The sequence below is a fragment of the Furipterus horrens genome, unplaced genomic scaffold, assembly GCF_987537825.1.
Source record: "Furipterus horrens unplaced genomic scaffold, mFurHor1.1.pri manual_scaffold_7, whole genome shotgun sequence".
NCBI lineage: Eukaryota > Metazoa > Chordata > Mammalia > Chiroptera > Furipteridae > Furipterus > Furipterus horrens.
In genome coordinates, this window is record NW_028327177.1 from 57,939,261 (window position 1) to 57,961,514 (window position 22,254).

A 22,254-nucleotide genomic window follows, 5' to 3' on the forward strand; every position below is an offset into this window, starting at 1 on the left:
GGTCCCTAGGAGGGACTGCAGGCCACCTGTCATTTGCATTGCTAATTCAGCCCAAAAAGAACCCAGGGTTCCAGAAAGGGCTGCTGTTCCCAGGAAATATGGGAAGGCCTTCCTAGACTCTTCAAGTAGGTGGATGGGATGGGATTTGGAATAAATATCCTGTCTTTAAACCCAAGATCCTTTGCAAATTTAATTCCCTGCCCCCCACCCCCACCCCCACCACTCTCTTAGGGATCCATCAGCTTTGAGAATGACTCATGTCATTTAGCTCAGAGTTAAATGCTTCAGATACTTGGGCTGTGTGAACTGATTAACTCTGTTTGTTCCCTGTGCTCACTGTTCTTCCACAGCCCTGTTCGGGCTGCACTGGTGTTGCCTGGACCATAAGCTGTGGAAGCTGGTCTATGCTTACTGCTTTTGGTAAACTGAAGATCCACTTTAATGACCCTGCCTGAAGTGATGCTGTCTACAGGTCTGTTCCCTGCCCACCTGAGGGCCTAAGAGAAGAAAATGCTTGTCCCCCAAGGGAATGAATTAGGGCACTCTGAACCCTTGTGCTTAGGATGTGCACTTCAACCTGGCTCAGTTTTGTGAACCCCAACTTTACAAACATGCTGTTATTTCCACAAGGCACAAGCTTTGTGTAACCAAATCTATTTCCTCCAAGAGCACCAGCCCTCCCAAAACTGGTGAACTTCCCCACATGGGAATCATTAAAAACAACCTTGGAGTTACTTCCTTACGTTGCTGTTTGTTTATTCTTCTGTCGCGTGTGAGTCAGCCAGATCGATTTGTGGTGGTTTTGCTTGTGAAACCGTACATAATTATATTCCTATTGTCATGTTGGGTAGAGCAGTTAGACCATATAGTGTTTTCTCATTTCGCAATGTCTGCAAATCAATAAGGAGAAAGCCTGAACAATGAGATGACGTGAGCTGGTCAGGAACCCAGCTCCGAGTCACCCGGGAGGTGGCTCTGCAGTTTCGCAGATACATACAGCTAGTGACAGGGACGTCCTCTAATGTCACTGGTTGAGCAGGACGACTAGGCTGGGTGGTGGCCTTTGAGATGGGTTTCACCGAGGTGAGTCTTAAGGGAATGAAAGAACGACAGTAACCACACTTCACACAGAAACCGACCAAATTTTTACTGCATTTGCTACACGCTGGATTCCAACATGCTGGTCCCGAGCGTGGCAGGCTACAAGCTGGCAAGACTTTGACGGCTCCTCCAACAGGCTCTCCTTTCCCCGCCAGGGACACCATTTATGTTGATCCTCCTCACTGTCCCAAGTCCAGAGGCAGTTATTAAAAACACTCTTGATGCAAACAGTGAGTGGCTACAAGACACAAATGGGGGTGAGTGCTATTTCCACCACAGGACGTGGGACCTAGAGAAATGGTATGTAGAGGCAAGACGCCTCTTTGGTGGCTGAGAGTATTACAGAGCTCAAAACGCACAAGTGATTTGTTGTTTAAATTCCTGGAGTATATTGAAACTAATTGTTCCTAACATTATTTCATAGTTTTAATTAAATATCTGACCTGATTTAAACCATGTTTGTTTGCATACATGAGTAGTGTGCCTTAAAGTTATTCATATTTATATAGAATGAAGATTACAAATATCTGCATAAAAAGAGAAACTGTAGGACTCTATATGAAGACAACGACCATCACATTCCACAGCACATCATTGGTTAATTTTTGAATCGTCAAGCATTATTTAAAACGAGAGAGAATATAACTGAACACAAGTGCCACAACGAAACAATCATAACAATGGAACCAAACCCAATTTCTCTATTGATCATTTAAAAGCTTTACCTCTGTTTCTAACACTTCTCTTTAATTGTTATTTTAAGCTCCAGTAGCAGGATCAGATTTCTGCTGCCTCTGGACAAGTGAGTTATGATCTGATCTCAAGTTCCAAAGGAAATGTGCCAAGTTTTATTTTTCCCCAGTTGAATAAACAGTACTATGTATATTATCTCTTGTGTTAGAATAGTGTTGTCTTCACATAAGACTCAAGTAATAGTATTAGTCATTCATTTCCTTGAACACAGACACCCTCATGCATGCTGACAGGTTTATAAGGATGCGGTGGCAGCGTGGTTCTGGGAGCTGCTAGATGCCGGACTTTGATTTCTTGCAGTCCTGAGCGGCGGAGCCTGGGTGTGTCTGGTTATTGTCCGCTTTCTCTCCCAGATGCTGGCCTTGTCTGGAAGATTAATACATTAACAAGAGCTGAGGGTCCAGGGTTGCACATCTTCGACATGTTTATTAGCAGATGGCACAGAGGATTCAAAGGTCACCACCAAAGTGACATTTTAAAGTGAAACAACAATATTTATGTTCAGATAGTCTACTGATGAGATCATGTGGAAATGGTTTTGATTAAATTAGCTTATAAATGGTTGTCAATCTATAGACAACTTAAAATGCCATGTCTGTTTACCAAATGTTTTCTTCTCACAGTCTCACCTTTTATATATCAATGACAAAAGGCTGGTTTGGGGGTGTGTTTCTTTAACTGTAGGGTCAGCATATCTGGTTTTTATGTTCTGGATTATATATGTATTTTTTTCTTTCTAAAAATCTTACCTCCTGTGTGTGTTCTAAAATCTCACCTGCTATTATTACTGCTCTGAATTCCACTGCTTTGGATTCTACTATGTAAATATAATTGCGTTCAATTTCTTTACTGTAAATTTGGTCTCTGGAGAGACCTAAAATTCAGTCTCAGATAAGACCTTATGTTTAATATCGTTAAAAAAGCTATGAGCTGGATTTTAGAAATACTTATTAGAGCTTCATTTTTTGCCTTTGAAGCCCCCAGGAGACACACTTTTGTGGCAATGTGCATTTGTGTTTCGTACAACAATATACAAAACCAAATACAGCCGAGGGGAGGGAGAGTCACCTCTCAACTTCTTTTTCTTTCTCTCTGCTGTGCCCACAACTTAGCAGGAATGTGAGTCAAAATTTTCAACCCAGAAAATGGTTTAGCCAGAGAATGCTCAACAGTGTGAACACAAAATTTTGTTAGTTTTGCAAGTCTCTACGATCAATGAAACACATAAATATTTCCAACAAAGGCATTAAAATGAAGAAATAATGATCAATTAGAAGATTAAAACTTTCATAGTCATACTGTAGGAAATGATATGACCGTATATACTGTTTATTATTTATTTACATTTAGTTGTATTATGAATAATTTTATAAGGTATAGATATTAGTTTCTTGAGGGTTTACCTTATTATGATCTATATTTCATTTTTTATACAGTGACAAAATTATAAATGTAAGAATACAACAGAAGAATTACTCACTTTTCAAGAGAACCTTTTTCAATATTCATTGTTCCTTCCATTGGATCCAGTCCTTGCTCAGAAAATTGTTTCAAGGCACTTAAAGCTGCCTAAAATGAGAACAAACACAAACAAGGAGATCCATTCACTGACTTTCCTGTGATAAACAGGAAATTGTTAAAGATGAGATATTTAGTAAAAACTATCATTTTCATTAGTCTAAATAAATGGTTTTTTGCCATCACTTAGCAATATTATATTTGAAAGCCTGGATTATCACAGAGCAATGTATATACTATGAGAGCTTTCTTTCTGCTGTGTGGTAGGGGAGGTGGCAAGAGGAATCTCAAGTCTCGTGACTTATCCCTTATCTGTAGTTTTGTAATATCACAATGTTTTATCTGCAAATGTATTGTAGAAACACTTCTATAAACGTAACATATTTTGATGATGACTTTGCATAATTTCTCCTCACTCTACTGAAACTATATATTCTCTTCCTTTAGATGTGAGAATATCAGACTTTTTCAACTTGGGTACTCTTTCCAAAATTAGCATAAAGGTATTGTTTAATTTTATAGACAGTGGGCCCCAACCTAGTCATGGAATGTGAGCAGAGAAATGAAGATGCTCATACATACACAGGGGATGGTGTGATGGGATCCTGAATTTTCTCCCTCCTCCTGGGGCCCTGGGGAGGCAGGCCTAGCCATGGCAGAGCCTCCCAAGGTGTTGATATGCCCGAGATGCGTGGGACGCTGAAGGATGTTGACAGGCTGGTGGAGCCTTGCTGGATAGCTGGGAGGCACCAAAAATGTGATGCTGATAAGATCTACATAACTTGTTGATACTCCTGTGCATGTTTTAAACTGTTATTTCTTTAAATAAGAATTTGGTTCTTCTTTCCCTCCCCCACACCCCACCACTTTTAAGCTCCATCAGAAGGGTTTTGAGATAGGTGTGAGAAGCCAGGGGTGTTAGAATCTGGGAGATCCTGCTGGGTCACCCTTTGGTCATCTGTATCTTCTCAACTGCCTTGAAAAAGAGCTAACTCTTAGAATTGCACAAAGTTTTATCTGCCAAGGGCCCATTTTGGGTAACTTTTACATGTCCTTATTCATAATATACTTTTTAGTTTTTAAGTTAATAGTTAATAGACACTATTTTTCTGAGAGCAGTTTTTTTTTTAATGTGTTTTATTGATTACAGTGTTACATTTGTTCCAATTTCCCTTCCCTCTGCTCCCCTCCACCCGGTGGCCCCCCTCCCTCACCTTGTCCCCCCCTTTTAGTCCTTGTCCATTGGTTGTGCATATAGTTCTTCTCAACCTCTCTATCTATTCCATTCCCTCCTACGATGTTACTTAATTCCTATACCATCTCCCTCCCTCTCCCCCTTCCCCTTCCCTTCTGACTTCCCCCCAATATGCTCCCCATACCTATAGTTCTTTTTCCACTCTCATTGCCTATTTAGTTTTCCTTTGTTTCAATTCCCTAGCTTCTGTTGTTGTTTCTTGTGATGCAGTTTTCATTTTAGTGTTCATAGTTTTGATCCTCCTTTTTCTAAACCAGTCCTTTTAACATCTCATATAACAGTGGTTTGGATCTAATGAACTCTTTCAGTTTTATTTTGTCCGGGAAGCACTTTCCCTGCCCTTCTATTCTGAATGACAGCTTCGCTGGATAAAGTATTCATGGTTGTAGGTTTTGGATTTTCATTCCTTTGAATATTTCTTGCCAGTCCCTTCTTGCCTGCAGGGTCTCCCTTGAGAAGTCAGCTGATAGTCTAATTGGGACCCCTTTGTACATGATTCTTTTCTTCTCTCTTGCTGCTTTTAAGATTCTCTCTTTATCTTTAACTTTTGACATTTTGATTATAATGTGTCTTGGAGTGGTTCTCCCTGGGTCCAGTTGTTTTGGAACTCTCTGTGCTTCCTGGACCTGTAAATCTATTTCCTTCCCCAAGTTTGGGAAGTTCTGCTTTATTATATTTTCACTTAATTTTTCAATTTCTAGTTCTTCTTCTTCACCCTCTGGCAATCCGATCACCCGTATGTTGGATCTCTTATAGCTGTCCCAGAGGTTTCTGATCCTCTCATCATTTTCCTTGCTTCCCGTTTCCTCTCTCTGCACTGTTTGACTGTTTGTTCCTTCTCTATGTTCTGGTTTGTTGATTTGAACTCTGGATTTTATTTCCTCACCATCTGTCTCGTATGAGGTTTTGTTCTTTTCAGTATGAGTGTTTTTCAATTTTTTCTCATCTTTTTCCAGATCTTTTGTTAATTCTGTAAGCCACCTGATAACAATGGCCCTGAACTGAGCCTCTGACAGGTTTCTTATTTGTTCATCGGTCAGATTCTTCATCTGTTGCCTGGTGAGCTGCGCCACAGGGATTTCTATAGTTGTCTGCCTCATTTTGACAGATGTGTTTTGTTTTCTTGGGCCAGCTATAGGGGGCAGTGCCTGTGTACTCGTCACAACCCAGTGACCAGCGGCGATCCGCAACCTATTTTGCAGCGCTGTGGCCCTTTGTGTGGGGGCGGGGGTCCAAGATGGATTCCTGCAGTTATTCCACTAGGAGACCGGGATCCGTCCTCCCGCCCTCTGGGTCTCACCGTTCGAGGTGACGCGGTGGTTGCTTTTCCCAGCGTTGGGGTCACAAGCTGCCGGGGTTAGACTGCAGCTGAGATTGCTCTCCCTGCCGCTGTCCGTGGTGCTACCGCAAACAGCACCGCTCCCTTTTGCTCTTCTTACTTGCCCAAAGGGCGCCGCTGGTTTATAACTTCATACGTTGGGCTTCTGTGTAGCTTTATTTTCTGGAATTTCTAGTTATCTTTTGTTTTGAAGTAGTTGTATTCCTCTCTAGTTGTAGAAGGAGACTGAGCATGTCTGTCTAAGCCTCCATCTTGGCCGGAAGTCCTGAGAGCAGTTTTAAGTTTACAGAAAAATGGGAGAGGGAGTACAGAGTTCCCACATACCCTTCCTCCATCCTAACACAGCGTCACCTATTATTAACATCCTGCATTAGCACCATATGGTTGTTACAAGTGATGAGCCAATACTGATACATTATCATTAACTAAAGCCCACAGTTGACATTAGAGCTTACGCTTTGTGTTGTACAGTCTATGGGTTTTGAAAAATGCATAATGTCATGTGTCCACTACTACAGTGTTATACAGAATGGTTTCACTGCCCTAACTTCCTGTGTCCCACCTATTCATCACTCCTCCTTATGCCCCACTTTCTTCCTCCTTAAACTTAACTACTGATTTTTTAACAGTCTCTATAGTTGCCTTTTCCAGAATGTCATACTGTTGGAATATACAGTATGTAGTCTTTTCAGATTGACTTCTTTCACTTAGCAATATGCATTTAATGTTCTTCCATGTCTTTTTATGGCTCGATACCTCATTTGTTTTTAATTTCTGAATAACATTTCATTATATGAATGTACCACGGTTTGTTTATTCATTTACCTAGTGAGGGTCATCTTGGTTGTTTCCAAGTTTTTGGTGTTTATGAATGAAACTGATATAAAATAGCTGTGTGCAGATTTTTGCATAATATTTATAATATTTTTTCTCCCTCCTCTCTTGATCTTTCTATTTTTAAATCACAACTCATATCCAACCCAAAATAAGAGTATGTCCTCTTCATTTTCTTTAGACTGCGCTTCCTTTTAGATCTCTGTACTGGTCTCCCTAGTTCAAATGTGCTGATCTGAATGTCCACAAGGGTCTGCAGTCTTGGCCTGGGGATGCAGAGAAAGGGAAGGGCCATGCTCAGGATCTCTGTTTTCACCATGATCTATCTCTTTGAACCTGGAGTCCACAGGGATGTCAGTGCCCTGCCTCCTTAGCACTCCTGATCTTGGTTCACACTTATTCTACACGGAAGCTGGCAAAGGTGGTGGTGGCAGGTAGGCACAAACATCAGCTGGATGGGAGCAGTGTGGCTATCTCATTGGGGCACTGTTACAGGTTGAACTGTGTCTTCCTCCCAATTCATATGTTGAAGTCCTAACCCCCTATACCTCAGAATGTGGCCTTATTTGGAAATAGTGTCATTGCAGATATAATCAATTAACGTGAAGTCATAGGGTAGGGTGGGCCCTGATCCAATGTGACCAACATCCCTTAAGAAATGGGAAATTTGGACACAGCGAGAATAGCATGTGAAGAGGAAGGTGAAGGCTAGAGTGATGTGGCAGAAGCCAAAGAGCAACAAAGATTGCCAGTAAACCACCAGAAGCTGGATAGAGGCCTAAAGCAGATTCGTACTCTCAACCTCAGAAGGAACCAACACTGCCAACACCTTGATCTTGGATTTTCAGCCTCTAGAATTGTGAGACAATAAATTTCTGTTGATGAAACCATTCAGTTTGTGGTACTTGGTTACAGCAACTCAAACAAAGTATATAGGTATACCATAATTCCTCTTTAAGGATATGAGGATTCTTTTCCCCATCTCTCATGTTTCCTTTTATCTTTTTATTATAAATAGTTTTCATTACAGAAAAATCATAATATTTAGACAAGCAAAAGAAAAAAATATGTGAAAATATTCACAATTCTCAGCCACCATTCACAAGTTGGTGTCTGCTTTTCCAAATCCTTTTCTATCCTCTTTCCATATGGACACACTGTATCCCAGATTATATCTGAATGCTGTTGGATAACCTGCCCTTTTCAGTGGACATGAGCAGTTCTCCATAGCAACAGAAACATTTCAGTAGCATCACTTTCCATGACCGCACAGTATCCACTAGCTGCATGTGCCCTTCTACATTTAGCCAATCCCTACTGTTGGACCTTCAGGCCACTTCCAATTTTTAAGCTATTATTAACACAGCACCAAGCTTCCTAACAGTTAAATCTTTGTGTACCATCTCAATAATATCCTTATGACAAGTTCCTAGAAACTGAATTTCTATGTCAAAGAGCATGCATATTTTAAAGACTGGCCTCCCTGCCCTCAGTGAGGCTGTGGGCATACCAGCAGTGTGGGGGTATCTGTTTCTCTGGGAACTTCTGGAATTACATCTCAGAACCATTGTGTGGATCATTTGAGCATATTGTCATTTTATGGCCCTGCCTTCTTTTGAATTTGTCCATCCTGATCAGTAGACGTGGTGTTGTGTGAAGTTCCTTTTGAAAATTAATTCCCTCTCAAAAGACCTAGATTTGGACAATTCCCCTCCCCCGAAAAAATATTTGCAGAGATTTGACTCATATTTAGTTGACTTATGAGGTCTTTTTAGGTTCTGAAATGTGGAGGTGGCTGGGTGGCCTTCTCAGGCAACTATGCTAAAAATAGTCCTGTAGATGTGGACATTCCTATGGGCTTGTTACATGAACCTGAACAATTCAGTCTCACCTCATATGCACGTGTGAGGAGTGAAGAGCCAGACAACTCACGGTTGAACTCCAAAGAGCAATCCATGCCAGAACTTTCTAGATAGCATAACGTCATGCAGAAGGCAAATGGAGTCAGAGTTCTTTGTATATTCAACAGCTTTGAACAAGCAAAAAACTATTTTGTTCTGACCTATTAATACGTGAATTGTTGGCAAGAATGCAGATTTTTATCAATTTCTCTCCAAATGGATTATCACAGAAGGCTATTCAGTGCCTGAAAATTTAAATGTGCAGTGTGATATTGCTGAATGAGATCCTTGAGTGCCCCAGGGCTTCTTGGTCCTGATCTATTCCAAAAAAGGCCAAAACAACAACCAAAACCAAAATTTTTTAAAACTTAAAAAAAAATCATGTATAGGCTAATGGTAGACCATCTTCACGAGTTGCTTTTGGAATATTTAGTTCCCAGGGTTGCCTGAACACCAGGAACCAAATTTCTTGCTTCACCAAGTCCAAGACCCAGTGACACCTGCTCTCTTCCATCCAAAAGGAGATGCACATATGAGATAAAAGCCAGGTCTGAGGTAGCAGGCCCAATGTTTCAGATCTTGCAAAACCTCCTGGATGATTTTATCAACATGTCAGGCAGGTCCCTGGGCACTGTCAAAATGCCTGTCATCACTCAAAGAATGTCCTTCAGGCTAGAATGGTGGTGTGCTCTTTCACTCGATGCCACAGATGGATTTTCAAAATTCCTGTGTGGCTGCTTCCCTCCACAGGTATGCTTAAAGGTTTCCAAATAACATTCTTTTATCTGTTGGATGAGATAATTTAACCCACGTCTTTTTGATAACTCTGACTACAATAGCTTATAAATATGAGAAGACTTCTTGTTAATTTACAAAAGGCAACGAAGATAATTTATCTTCTCTGTAAACAGTAAGAGCTACCATTTCATGAACATCAATCACACTGTGCCACAGTCGTGAGACTGGGCACTTTATCTGGTGAGCTCAGATGTTAGCATAGCCCAGCCCGCTGGGTTAGCCTACCCACCAGGAATCCAGCAATTTCTTCAAGGTCACACAGCTAGTAAGTGGCAAGCAGAGGTTTGAACCCAGCCCACATTCTTGATCACACCACTTTATTTCATCCAAACTGAAACACTGCTCACATTCAGCCTGCGCAATTTCAGCGTAGCTCCTTTCAATATCATGATTGCAAAATCAGTCTTACTACACCTCTTCCAAGACTCATTCTATTATTTATTTCCCACAATAACTACTTGAAGTAAGCTCCTACTATTATCTTCATTTTTTAGGAAAGGAATTTATTAATTTGTGGGATCACACAGTCAGTTTCCAGCCTCCAGCCTTCTTGTAGACCCTGTATTGACTTCTGAGGCTTAGTTCAGCACTTTGGTAACACTTGCAGTTTGGGCTAAAACTAAATTGTTACAGTAATTATTTTGTCACTTAGAATTACCCAAGAACATGATTCTCTATTTCTTAACCTCCTGAGAGTACCCAGTCTCTCACTCCCTTGATTTGCCTACTTCCTCCCTCTATTGTTCTAGGAAAAGTTTTCATCTATCACTGTCCTGGGTTTGCTGGCAGGAGGGAGAAACAAGCTTCAGGGTTTGGCTGGAGTTGTGGGATGCAGGGTTCAAAGTGAGAGGATTGCAAAGGTGAAATGGACAGAGAAAGCGAATGATGAGTTTGGCTATGATTTATAGTGAGTGAGAAGCCCAATGTGTTTAGGAAAGTGATGCTGGGCAGAGGCTGCACACCAGGTGCCTGCTCTTACAGGTAGGTAATAATAGACCACTTGCCCAGCTGCTTCCTCCCCCATCTTGTCACAGCCACACCCTCAGCTCCAATTCATCATCCACTGCTTTCCCAAAAAGACACCTTACAGATTAAAAATTTCCATGGAATAAGCTGGAATTTTGCTTCCCTTTACTACAGCAAAATGCCCACAACAACAGAATTATGCAGTGACACCTGAAATAGCCACTTTTCATTTAGCAAGACCCAATTAACAACCATTTCAAAGAACAATGTACAATGGAGTGACTTTTGTGGACAAATACTAAAATTTAACAGTCAACAAAAATGTTCCACTTGGTACTGCCAAGTCTGTCCAGAGAATGGTAAGATCAACAAAATCCCTGTGTATATACTGCACAGACTGAATAAATTGTTACTTGCTAGATTCCAGGTGCTTAAAAAATTAAGAACATATTGTAAATATGCTACCTAATATTAAATAAGGACACTTCATGAGGGGAAAATTAAATAGCCCTCATTTTGGGAGACATATGGAAAGCCTAATGAAGGAAGAAGTTCTGCATTGTTTATCACTAAAGGAAAAATAGATAACAAGATACTGTCTGCCGCTCCACTTCAGCAGGGACAATTTGCTGTGTGATCAGCGTGAACTAGTCTTGGGGAGTCGTGGGAAGGAGGTAAATCTGGGTTTCTTAATGAGGAACATCTTGAATGATCTTAAACCCAAGTGTGCAACATCCCACACCCAGAATCTCCATTCGCTTTGGCCATAAATGAATAGACAACTAATGATTTCATTTACTTTAAAAATAAAATGAAAACAAGATTATACTGAACTTCAATGAAACCACTTGCTATCAGCTTTCTATTAATTTCATTATAGCCCACAAGTTCCATTCATGCTTCCATAATCCTATTGGTTCAGGCACTTTCCATAAAATTGGTGCTCTATAAATGGCTCACTGTTGGAACAAAAGGCTGCCAGCCTGCAAAGCTGATGGCTACTCATTGTGGAAAAAAGGGAGGAGGTCAGCAGACACATAGGGTTTAGGCAGTCTGCTAAAGCAAAGAACAGGAATTTTGATTCTAGAATGTGGGGAATTTATACAAAATTGGACACTTGAACTACAGACTTAGCCATCACCTTTATTTCTCGGTCAGGCTCTTAGGTTGGATAATCCATGTAGCTGTCAGCCTTGACAATGATAAGAGTCGAATTTACTGTAGGATCAACTGTGCCAAGAAATGCTTCCAGGATATTCAGAATAAACTTGAGCAGTGGCCTCCATGCTGCCATGTCTTCCTCCAACTATGATCTTTCTGTTTACCAACATCATTCCTTTTAAAATTCCTGTGTTGTCCTCCATTTAATTACTTTGAATTCAACAAAAAGTCCCCTTTGTAATGGCATTTTTGACATGGCATTGATACAAAGCAAGCACAAGTCTGCAGTTGGCAAGATATTGCCCCCAGGGCAACCATGTCCTAATCCCCAGCATCAAAGCAGGCTTCCTCACATGGAGAGGGGACTGAGGTATGAGCACTGAGATGAAGAGTATCTTGGATTCAATCTAATCACACCTTAAAATCAGAGAATCTCTCCTGGCTTTAGTCAGAAAAATGTGGCCGGGAAAAAATGGTCAAAGAAATGCAAGGTTGCTCATTTTCAAGATGGAGGAAGGGAAACAGCACCATGAAATGTGGTGGCCTCTAGAAGCTGGGAAAGGCAAGAAGATCAGTTCACACACACACGCCCAAAGAATAGCTGACACCCTGATTTTAGTCCAGTGAGATCCCTCCTCTGTCTGACTTCTGACCTACAGAATTTTAAGATAATACATAGTGTTGTGTTATAGCAGCAAGATAAAACTAATACACTTTTCCTGTCATCTGATCAAAGAAAGGGAAAGGACATGGCGTTTGTAGTGTGGTCAGGCCGAGATTACAATGCCAGCTATATTGCAGGCCAGCTGTGTGTCTTTATGCAGCTTCCTGAAACTCCCTGAACCTTTCTTATCACCTGTGAATTGGAGACTACACCACTTACTGCATTGGATTGTTCAAGGGGTTAATGTCTGGCTCATAGTGGTGTTTAATACATGAGGAGTTTTATTACACATCTTTCTCTGTTGAGCCCAACATCTAATCACAACTTTCTTTATACTCTCTATCTCCTTGTTAATTTATTTCCAGTTTCCTGTACATTTTAATTTTTTTCATAGTACATTGTTCACCCATCTCTCTTCTGAAAAGAACTTTATCATTACCTCCTCTATAATGAAAAGTCATTAATTATTCCCTGCCTCAGAATAACTCCATTCTATCTCACAACCTCATATACTGTGATCTCATTAGAGGATGTGGCCTGCAAAATGCCAGTCACTAGCCTCAGGAACACCTGGCTGGTGTCAGGGTCATCAGCTAGCTCCCTGGCCACGCAACAACATTTTACAAGCCTTGTCCTGGTCTACCCCTTGTCTGATGGAGACATTTAGTCTTCAACTTCCCAGGATGGACATCCCTGATTCCCAGCCTGTCTCCCACCTAGAAATTTCTGACAGTTCTTGCTATTTGCCTCCCTGAACTGTGAATCATCTTTGACGTGTTTACATCCTGTCTCCCAGGTAGTTGGCCAACCCTTGGCTGGCGGAGCCATTTTCCTGTTTGAAATAATCACAATATGTTTACAGAACATCTTTAAGGAATATTCCTTGATAGATTATTGATCAGCTCCTATCTGAACCAACTCCAGACAGACAAGTGCTAGCAAACACATTTTCTGTTTCTTTTTTTTTTCTCTCTTCTCTGTGCCAGTAACCTGTGTTTGGTTTCCCTCTGTAGCAACACCAAAGCTTCTATCCACTGAGGTTCTCTCTCCTTTTATGCCCCCACTCACAGGCTCTGTGGCCAATATGCCATGGGATAAACAACCTGGGAAAGCAGGGTCAGGGGTTATGTACCCATGTGAGAGAAAGTTCTCCTGCCCCACAGTTTACCTCAAAGGAATACAGGTGACTGTTACTGTCTTCTCAAAATGTCAGTCATTTCAACTTTAGCTTCTGTCACATTTGAGGCTGGCCACCAAAGTTCTGTTCTCCCCAAGTAAGTGTGAAGTCTACACAGGAAGTGCCTGGAAAACTCCACTTGGGAGGACCCCACAAGAGGGCTTTGCCTAAGGCTTTCGAGGTGGCACATCCTTAACAGAAGACCAGAGTGGAGCCTCTTGCGCCCAAGGAGAGACTGGCTTTCCCAGGCAAATGTGGCTGGGTACTGCAGCAGGGAGGGGGCAGGAGTAGACCTTCACTTCTATCCCAAAAGCTTCCTTAACCTCTTACTAACACCTGGTATATACATGTGTGTAAATATAAACACATATATAAACCACAAAAGTGCAAAGAATAGTGTACTGAACCCCACATACCTATAACTCAGATTAAGAATTATCAGTATTTTGCCCATCTTGTTTCATGTGTCTTCATGTTTGTCCTGTAATATTCCCAATCAAATATCAAATAAAGATACACACCATTATCACACTTACCAAAATTAACAATAAGTCCTTTCTATCATCTCAATACCCAAGTCATGTTAAACTTTCCCTGAGAATCTCAAATATATCTTTTAAAGTCACTTTTCAAATCTCTATCCCAACAGTTTGCGCATTGTATCTGATTGATCTTTTAAGATCTAGGAATCCTATTGCAGGTGGAATAATGGCTCCCAAAGATGTCCATGTCTTAATCCCCATATCTGTGAATGTTACTTTATAAGGGATTTTGCAGATGGGATTAAATTAAGGATCTTGAGATGGGTCAATAGCCAGTGAGTCCAATCTAATTAGGAGTCCCTGAAATTAGAGAATCCCTCCCACCTCTGGTCAGAGATTTAGACATGACAATGAAATATGGATCAAGGGGTTGTGCCATTACTGATTTTGGAGTGTGGGAAGTTTATAGAAGTCAGAAGAGGTGAGGACACATTTATTCTCCTCCAGAACCTCTAGAAAGGAACCCAGCTAGTCCAATGCCTTGATTTTAGCCCAGGGAGACTGGGTCTGACTTCTGACTTACAGAACTATAGGATAGTACCTTTGTGTTATTTTTTTAAAAGATTTTTCATTTATTTTTATTTTTAGAGATAAGGGAAGGGAGGGAGAAAGATAGAAAGAGAAACATCAATGTATGGTTGCTTCTCACATGCCCCCAACTGGAGACCTGGTTGGCAACCCAGGCATGTGCCCTGATTGGGAATTGAACTGGTGACCCTTTGGGTCACAGGCCAAAGATGCTTAATCCACTGAGCCATACCAACCAGAGCCCTTTGTGTTATTTTAAACCAACATTCCTTTGACAGAGGACTGAAAGTCACACCTAGACGTAAATGTGTGATGCCAGATTCTTTCCTGAGACCAGGCTGGTGCTGAGCCAAGAAGGAGACACAAGACCTGAATGAGATGTCCAGGACAGGGAGCCTGAGGACCTGAGAAGAAATGGGGTCAGCTGTGCAGAGTGGCGTTTCAGATGCTGCTGGTGGCTCCCTGCTGGCGACCTTGGGCAAGAAGAGAAGAGCTGCCCACCCCTCTGAATGCAGGCTTTCCACTGAGATCTGGTCACTCATTGCATAAAACCTGTGCAAACCTGCCCCTTTACTTGGCGACCTAGGCACCACTCCCCACTTTCCTCATTATGCTGTGCTGGGCTGCTCTTGTTCTTTAACCACAACAAGCTCTCACCTCAGAGATTCACGTTGGCCAGTTCCTATAGCCATCTTTTCTTCATGTCAGCCCTCTGGTCTCAACTCTGGGGAGGACACCCTGATAATCCCATCTGCAGGTTATCCCGCCCCCACAACAGATCACATAACCTTGTTCATTGTCTTCATAACACTTGTCACAATCTGTGGTTCTTTCTTAGAGGGAGGGGCTTGGTCTATCTGATTCATGACTAGGTACCATCATTCATTCCACAAATATTAATGAAAGCCAGGCACCAGGCTAGGAAAATGCGATGAACCCACACACTCCCTGACTTTTGTGATGTGTCTGGGGCAGAGAGAAAGTCATGCAGTCAGTGCCAGGTTAGCAGGATGGTTGCTGTGACAAATACACAATAGTAGCACCAACAAAGGGTACTCAGGTCTCTCTGGAGAAAATAGACTCAGGGAGAGGCAGCATTTGGGGTGAGATGTAGGGTGAGCAGCACTTCTTCCAGGAGGTACACAGTGAGGGGAGGGTATTCTCAGCAGAGAGAGAGCTGTGGGTAAGTGAGAACTGGGGAGCATGGTAAGTATCCTGGGCAGTTTTAAAGCTGTTGTGCAGAAAAGAAGGCACCTTGTTCTGGTGAAGGCTAAGCCAAGCCCAAGGGGTAGAAGCCACAGGTAAATGGGTTAGGTCTCAAAATGGGAAGGAGCCTGGTGTCCAGGGAGTGCATGCTGGACACTGAGGTAAAACAGGGTCATGCCCGCCTGTGGCCTGGGCCATGTGTCACACGGGAAGCAATGCTGGCAGGCACGTAACTGGGAAGGCACTCTTGTGTCTCATCCCTCTGATACTCTAGTCAAGCCTCACAGGGGAAGAACACCAGCATATTTTCAGGGTGAGAGGATTGTTGGAGAGGTGACATTTAAATTTTGTAACATGTTTTAAGTACGAATTGCAGGTAAAGCTGAGTTTTCCTTGACAGGGGTAAGAAGTTGGACCTGAGTTTCACCATTGGTCATCCCTATTGTTTCTCAATGTCTCCATGAAGACAGAATCAGTAAAAGTATCTATTATAGGGATTAACTGGTGGGTGTATCTGACACAGGTGTCCTGGAGGTGTGTGCTATATACAGGGCTGTGTGAAAACGTTGAACAACTGACTTCACTGCACAATCTCCAGCTCCCTGCTTACTGCTCCAAGGCAGGGCTGCACAGTGGTTAGAAGCTCAGGATTGGACGCCCCCAAAACATGGGCTCAATGACTGCCTCCCCCTGTTACTAGCCACATGACCTTGGGCAAGTAATAATCTCCACTATGAAATGATACAGCATCTTGTGTTGATGGCACTAATATTGTTCTAACTCATTTAATCATTATAGTAGCCACATGTATGCTAGACCATCACCCCCAGTTAAAGTGGTGATACAGAGACATAGATAAAGCAATTTATGCAATACCACATGGCTTATTCTTGGTAGATTTGGAATTTGGACATAGACAGCCTGGCTCTTGACCAAATTCTTTTTGTTTTATTTTATTTTATTTTATTGATATTTGAGAGAGCGAGAGCAAGAGAGAGAGGGAGAGAGAGAGAGAAACACTGATTTGTTGTTCCACTAATTTATGCATTCATTGGTTGAGTCTCATATGTGCCCTTACTGGGGAATGAACCCAGAACCTTGGCATACCAGAACAATGCTCTAACTAACTGAGCTATCTGGCCAGGACCTGGAGCTGAATTCTTAACTACTATAATAAGTCCTTACTTAATATCATTAATAGGTGCCATGACTTTAAATGAAATGACATATAACAAAACTGATTTTACCATAGGCTAATTGATAAAAAGAGTTAACTTTCTATGTTCTAATAAAATGACGTTGACTAGACTTCTGGCCAAGATGGAGGCGTAGACAGACACACTGCATCTCCCTCCACAACTAAGAAGGAATACAACTACCTCAAAACTAGAAACAACCAGAAGTTCCAGAAAATCAAACTACATGGAACTTCAGCAAACAGAGGTATAAGGAAGAAATACTTATCCAGACAGGTAGGAGGGGTGGAGCTGGGGTGGAGAGGACACGGTGTGGTGGCGGCAGTGGTGGCAGCAGAGACAGGCAGTGGAAAGCACAGTAACACATTTTAAAAAGTCAAGAGGAACACCTGAAGAGTGTTCCCAGCTCCTCACTGGACCTTGAAGCTCATGGTCCCAGCACTGTGGAAAATCAAGCCTCATTGCTTCTGACTATGCAGACCAGTGGGAGTTGAAGTGGAGGCAGAAACTGCCAGTCACTCAGCAGAGTCTGCTTGTTTAAAGGACCCCCACAGTCTGAGAACATCCACAGACCCACCTACAATGGGAACGATGGCCAGGGCAGCAGCTAGAGAAGTGCCAGTCCGGTGCGGAAGTGGGAGAGGTGCCTGGAAAAGGGACGAGTGCTGGGCAGGTGGCATTGTTCCCTCTCAGACCCCTCCCCCACATACAGCGCCAAAACATGGTGAAACAGGTCGCCCTGTAATGATGAATCCCTAAGGCTCCGCCCCTTACAACGTAACAGGAGCGATAGCTCTACCTGAAATTCAGAGGCAAACAAACACAGGAGCCTGTCAGAATGAGGAGACAGAGAAGTATGGCCCAAAAGGGGAAATAGATCAAGGTTCCAGTGGGAGAACTAAGCGACAAGGAGATAGCCAACCTAACAGATGAGGAGATAGACAACCTAACAGATGCAGAATTCAAAGCACTGGTGATAAAGATGCTCACAGGCTTAACAGAAATGCTTGAGTATGGCACATGCATAACAGAAGACGTGAAGGCTATGCTAAGTCAAACAAAGGAAAATCCACACAAAACCAATGGTGAAGGGAAGGAAACCGGGGTTCACATCAATGATTTGGAACATAAGGAAGAAAAAAACAGTCAACCAGTGCAGAATGAGGAAGTAAGAATTGAAAAAAAGAAGAGAAAAACTTCCCAAATTTTGCAAAGGAGATAGACATACATGTCTGGGAAGTATGGACGGTCCCAGGCAAGCTGGACCCAGAGGGGACCACTCCAGGATGCATCATGACTGAGATGCCAAAGGTGAAAGATAAAGACAGAGTCCTAGGGGCAGCAAGAGAGAGGCAGAGAGTTGCCTACAGTGGGGTGCCTATAGGACTATCAGCTGACTCCTCAGAGGACACTTTGCAGGCAAGAAGGGACTGGCAAGCAGTATTCAATGTGATGAAAAGCAACCTACAACCAAGATTACTCTATCCAGCAAAGCTTCATTTGGAATGGAAGGGCAGATGAATTGCTTCCCAGACAAGGTGAAGCTAAAGGACCTCATCATCACCAAGCCATTATTATATGAAATTTCAAAGGGATTTACTTAAGGAAAATAAAATCAAAACTATGAACAGTAAAATGACAACAAACTCACAACTATCAACAACTGAATCTAAAAATAAAAAATAAAAAAATAACCCAGTTAAGCAAACCAGAATAGGAACAGAATCATAGGTATGGGGATCATTTGGAGGGTTATCGGCTGGGGCAGGGGGGAGAAATGGAAAAATGGTGCAGGGATTAAGAATCATAATTGGCTGATACAGAATAGACAGGGGGATATTAAGAATAATATAGGAAAGGGTGAAGCCAAAGAACTTATATGGACGGCCCATGGATATGAACTAATAGGTGTGGGATTTCTGGAGGGAAGGGGGGGTACTGGGCAGAGGGGAGCAAAGGGAAAAAATTGGGCCTACTGTAACAACATAATCAATAAAATATACTTTTAAAAAACGGCGTTGAGTGATATGACATTATTTGAGAACAGTTGTATATTGTACCACCACTCAATCCAGAAAGAGAATGTACCATTTGAGTACTTAAGAAATATCATGAGGCATACCAAAGCATGGCACCAGCAAGAGCGAGAGTCTGGATGCAGGTTCTGAGAATATGGGCCCCCCTCTTTGATCCAGGTCCGAACTCCCATTGTGCTCCCCAGAGCTGTGGTCTTCAGGGCAATTGAGGGGGTGGGAATTGTGAAGCTGCAGAACTGGTGGCCTAGGCCTTGGACTTGTCTGGGTAGGCGGGTGAGTGGTAACTCCAACTGGACTTGAAGCAAATATGACTGACCCTCAATAAGGCAACCAGCTGGGTGGGGCCAAGATTTGGAACTAGGCTAATTCAGTGTCAAAGTTGGAACCCAGACAAGTTGGGAGCAGTTACTCACTGAAATAATCGGAAACTATAAATCAATGTTAATAAGCAACTTCGCACTTTCCCCTAATTTTACAAGGCTAAATGTCTTGGTTTCAGGGACCTCTAGCACTCTTTCTTTTCCTCTAAAGTTGCTGGGCACCTCTTCTCAGTCTCTGCTACTGGTTTTTCTTTCACCCTGGCTTTTCAGTCCATCTTGGACTTCTTATCTTCTCTATCAATAATCTCTCCCTAGATGGTTTTATTGAGGCCTATTGGCTTAAATCCTTTATAAATATTGATGGCCCCAAATTCCCATCTTCAGCCAGCATGGTGGATTTCTCCACTTAGGTGTCTAGTAAGCATTTCAAACCTGCCCAGATTCTAACTATTGATGACCATTTCCCAAATCACTCCTCACCTGGGAAATGAACCCTTCATTCCATCAGTTGCTCAGGCAAAACCCCTTAGGAATCAACCTCACTCACTTCTTTTCTCTCTTGCCTCCCATGTCAACACATTAGTGAGTTCTGTTGGTTCTTCTTTGAAATACATTCAGAATATAACTACTAACCACCTGCTCTGGGACCATCTAGCCCAAGTTACCATCATATCTCAGCAGCACTTCTGCTGTAACTTCCTAATTCATCAGCCTACTCAACCTGTGTCTACTTCTGCCTACCTAAAGAGTCAGATATCCAGAGAAAAGGGTGTGAAATGTAAATGAGAACAGATCGCGGCCCTGCTCAAAACCCCCCTGCGGCTTCCTGTTGCTCTTAGAACAGAACCCTAATTTCTGATTTAGGCCCCAAAGCCCTTTTTGACCCCACCCCATCTATAGCTTCAGTCTCATTGTCTACCACACTCCCCCAAGCCCACGGAGCTCAGCCACACGAACCTCTTTGCCCTTTGTAGACCCTGTGTTCATTCCTGTCTTGGGGGCTTTCATATGCTTTTTCCCAGACCTGGGATTCTCCTTGAGCTCCTCCTGTGGCTCATCCTCACTTCCTCCAGACCACCACTCGTTTGTCAGCCCTTACCACCCCCACTGGACATAAGGAAGCTGCACCACCTGCTCTTGGCCTGACATTCTCACAACTCATCACACTGCCTAAGTTTTAGTGCTGTTCTCTCTAAATGTTTGTTGTATATTTACCAATTTACAAGTTTATTGTCCATGTGCCCATCAGAAAGTGAATTCTATGAGGGCAGAGATTTGTCTCTTTTGTTCATTACTAATACTCAGCACTCAGAATAATACAGGCTCAAAAAATACTTATTGGTTGAATGACTAAAAGAATGACTGAATGGTTAAAAACAGTGACCATTTTAATTCTCAGAAGTTCCCTATGAAAATTCCCTAATTTTCCTCATTTACTGAAACCTGAAAATAACCATTCATTTGATGTTTAAAGACTAATCATTAGCTGCTAAATGGTTTTCAAATGAAGAAAGGTAAATATCATGATAGGTCTCCAATGTGGGTGTTCTCACATGTTGTAAACTTACTTTACGCCAATTACAGCATTGCAACTTTGGAAGCAATTTTATTGGAATTAACTAATTTTTCCTAGAAAGTACTAATATTTTTAAACTAAAAGAAATGAAAAGTCACTGTAAAGTTCAAAAAGTAAACTGTATCTTTTTTCTTGTTACTTTAGAAAGAAAAGCACATCATAGTAATACATATTATACTTCATTTGGTAATTTTTATGAACCCCATTAAAATTAATTTTTAAAATCTATAGTTAGATAAACATTTCAAAAAAACCCTACTATCTCAATTTCTTAAGAATGTCTTCATTAAGACAATATAATTAAAGATGGAGAATTCTTTTGTGTTTAAATAATTGTGATCATAAATGGCCCCCTTCTCCTACTTCTAGCCCCAAATCAGAAGAAATTTGGTATACCATTGAGGATATTCTTTAGGTCTGCCAAATACTTAAGTAAAAATTCCTCCGAAGTTGTTTCAAGAAACTGCTCGTGTTCTAAGATGGTTAACACATTCTAACATAGCAAAACAGATTTTTTTCCCCCTAATTGCTTGGCTGCAGATGAAGATGGAAATTATAAGAATCCATGTGACAATCAGCGAAGGAATCCTAATCCACCTTAAGTTGTAACATGACAACTGGCAGTTCCCAAGATGTATTATGAGATAGAGAATTATTTTTGCCTGAGGGTACATTTCCTTTCAAAAGCAGAGTATTTTTCTCCCTTTGCTTTCTAAAGACATCATGCTGAGCTCCACTCTTACTGGTTAATCTTTTAAGGGGCAAGATAGATAGGAGAGAGAATCTGTAATAGGTTTATAAATTTGGGGCAAACTGCAACATGAGGTATTCCAATATGTAATTTTAAATTAAAACCTGAACTTGGTAAAGGGGCATTATATCAACCAACAGCATTCTTTAGAAATGCCTGACATTCAACTGGATATATATTGAAATAGATTGTAGGCATATTGTGAATGTTTTCCCTTTAGCATCTGGTAGTATTAAAGCCCAGGAGGAAGAGTGGGTGACTATGACAGCATTTAAAAGTTGCCTTCTGGATAAACATGTGGAAAGGATATGAATTAAGTTATCAAAAGGCTAGAAGAGTTTGCTGAAAGATGGGTGAAGGCTAAAAGCAATAAGTTCTTTGGAAATTAATAGCATGTCACTATAGTCCTTTGTATAGCTAGTATTATTAGCCAAATAATGGTAACCAATATTTGAAAAGATAAAAATTAATGAATGAGTACAAGCATAAAAATAAGGTCATATCCTGTTCTATAAAAGTAAGTAGTATTTATAATATCTGAGATGCAATGTGGGAAGAGGGATATCAGGCACCTTTTCTATGAAGCCTTTCTCTATCTGGAGGAGAGTAGTAACTTGTGATTTCTGTGTGTC

At 41.6% G+C, this 22,254-nt stretch overlaps 1 protein-coding gene across 6 annotated transcripts in view; it reads right to left on the reverse strand.

Annotated features, from left to right (window-relative positions):
• Window positions 1-1,122: 1,122 nt before the first annotated feature.
• Window positions 1,123-22,254, reverse strand: part of STAU2 (staufen double-stranded RNA binding protein 2) — a 390,312-nt gene continuing 369,180 nt past the window's right edge. For all 6 annotated transcript variants that reach the window (XM_090283733.1, XM_090283736.1, XM_090283732.1 and 3 more), the window contains 2 exons: window positions 3,335-3,423; window positions 1,123-2,220 (listed from right to left, as the gene is read on the reverse strand). In XM_090283733.1, coding sequence (XP_090139859.1) covers window positions 2,127-2,220; window positions 3,335-3,423 — 183 coding nt within the window. In that variant the 3' untranslated portion in view covers window positions 1,123-2,126. The remainder of the gene's footprint in view (window positions 2,221-3,334; window positions 3,424-22,254) is intronic.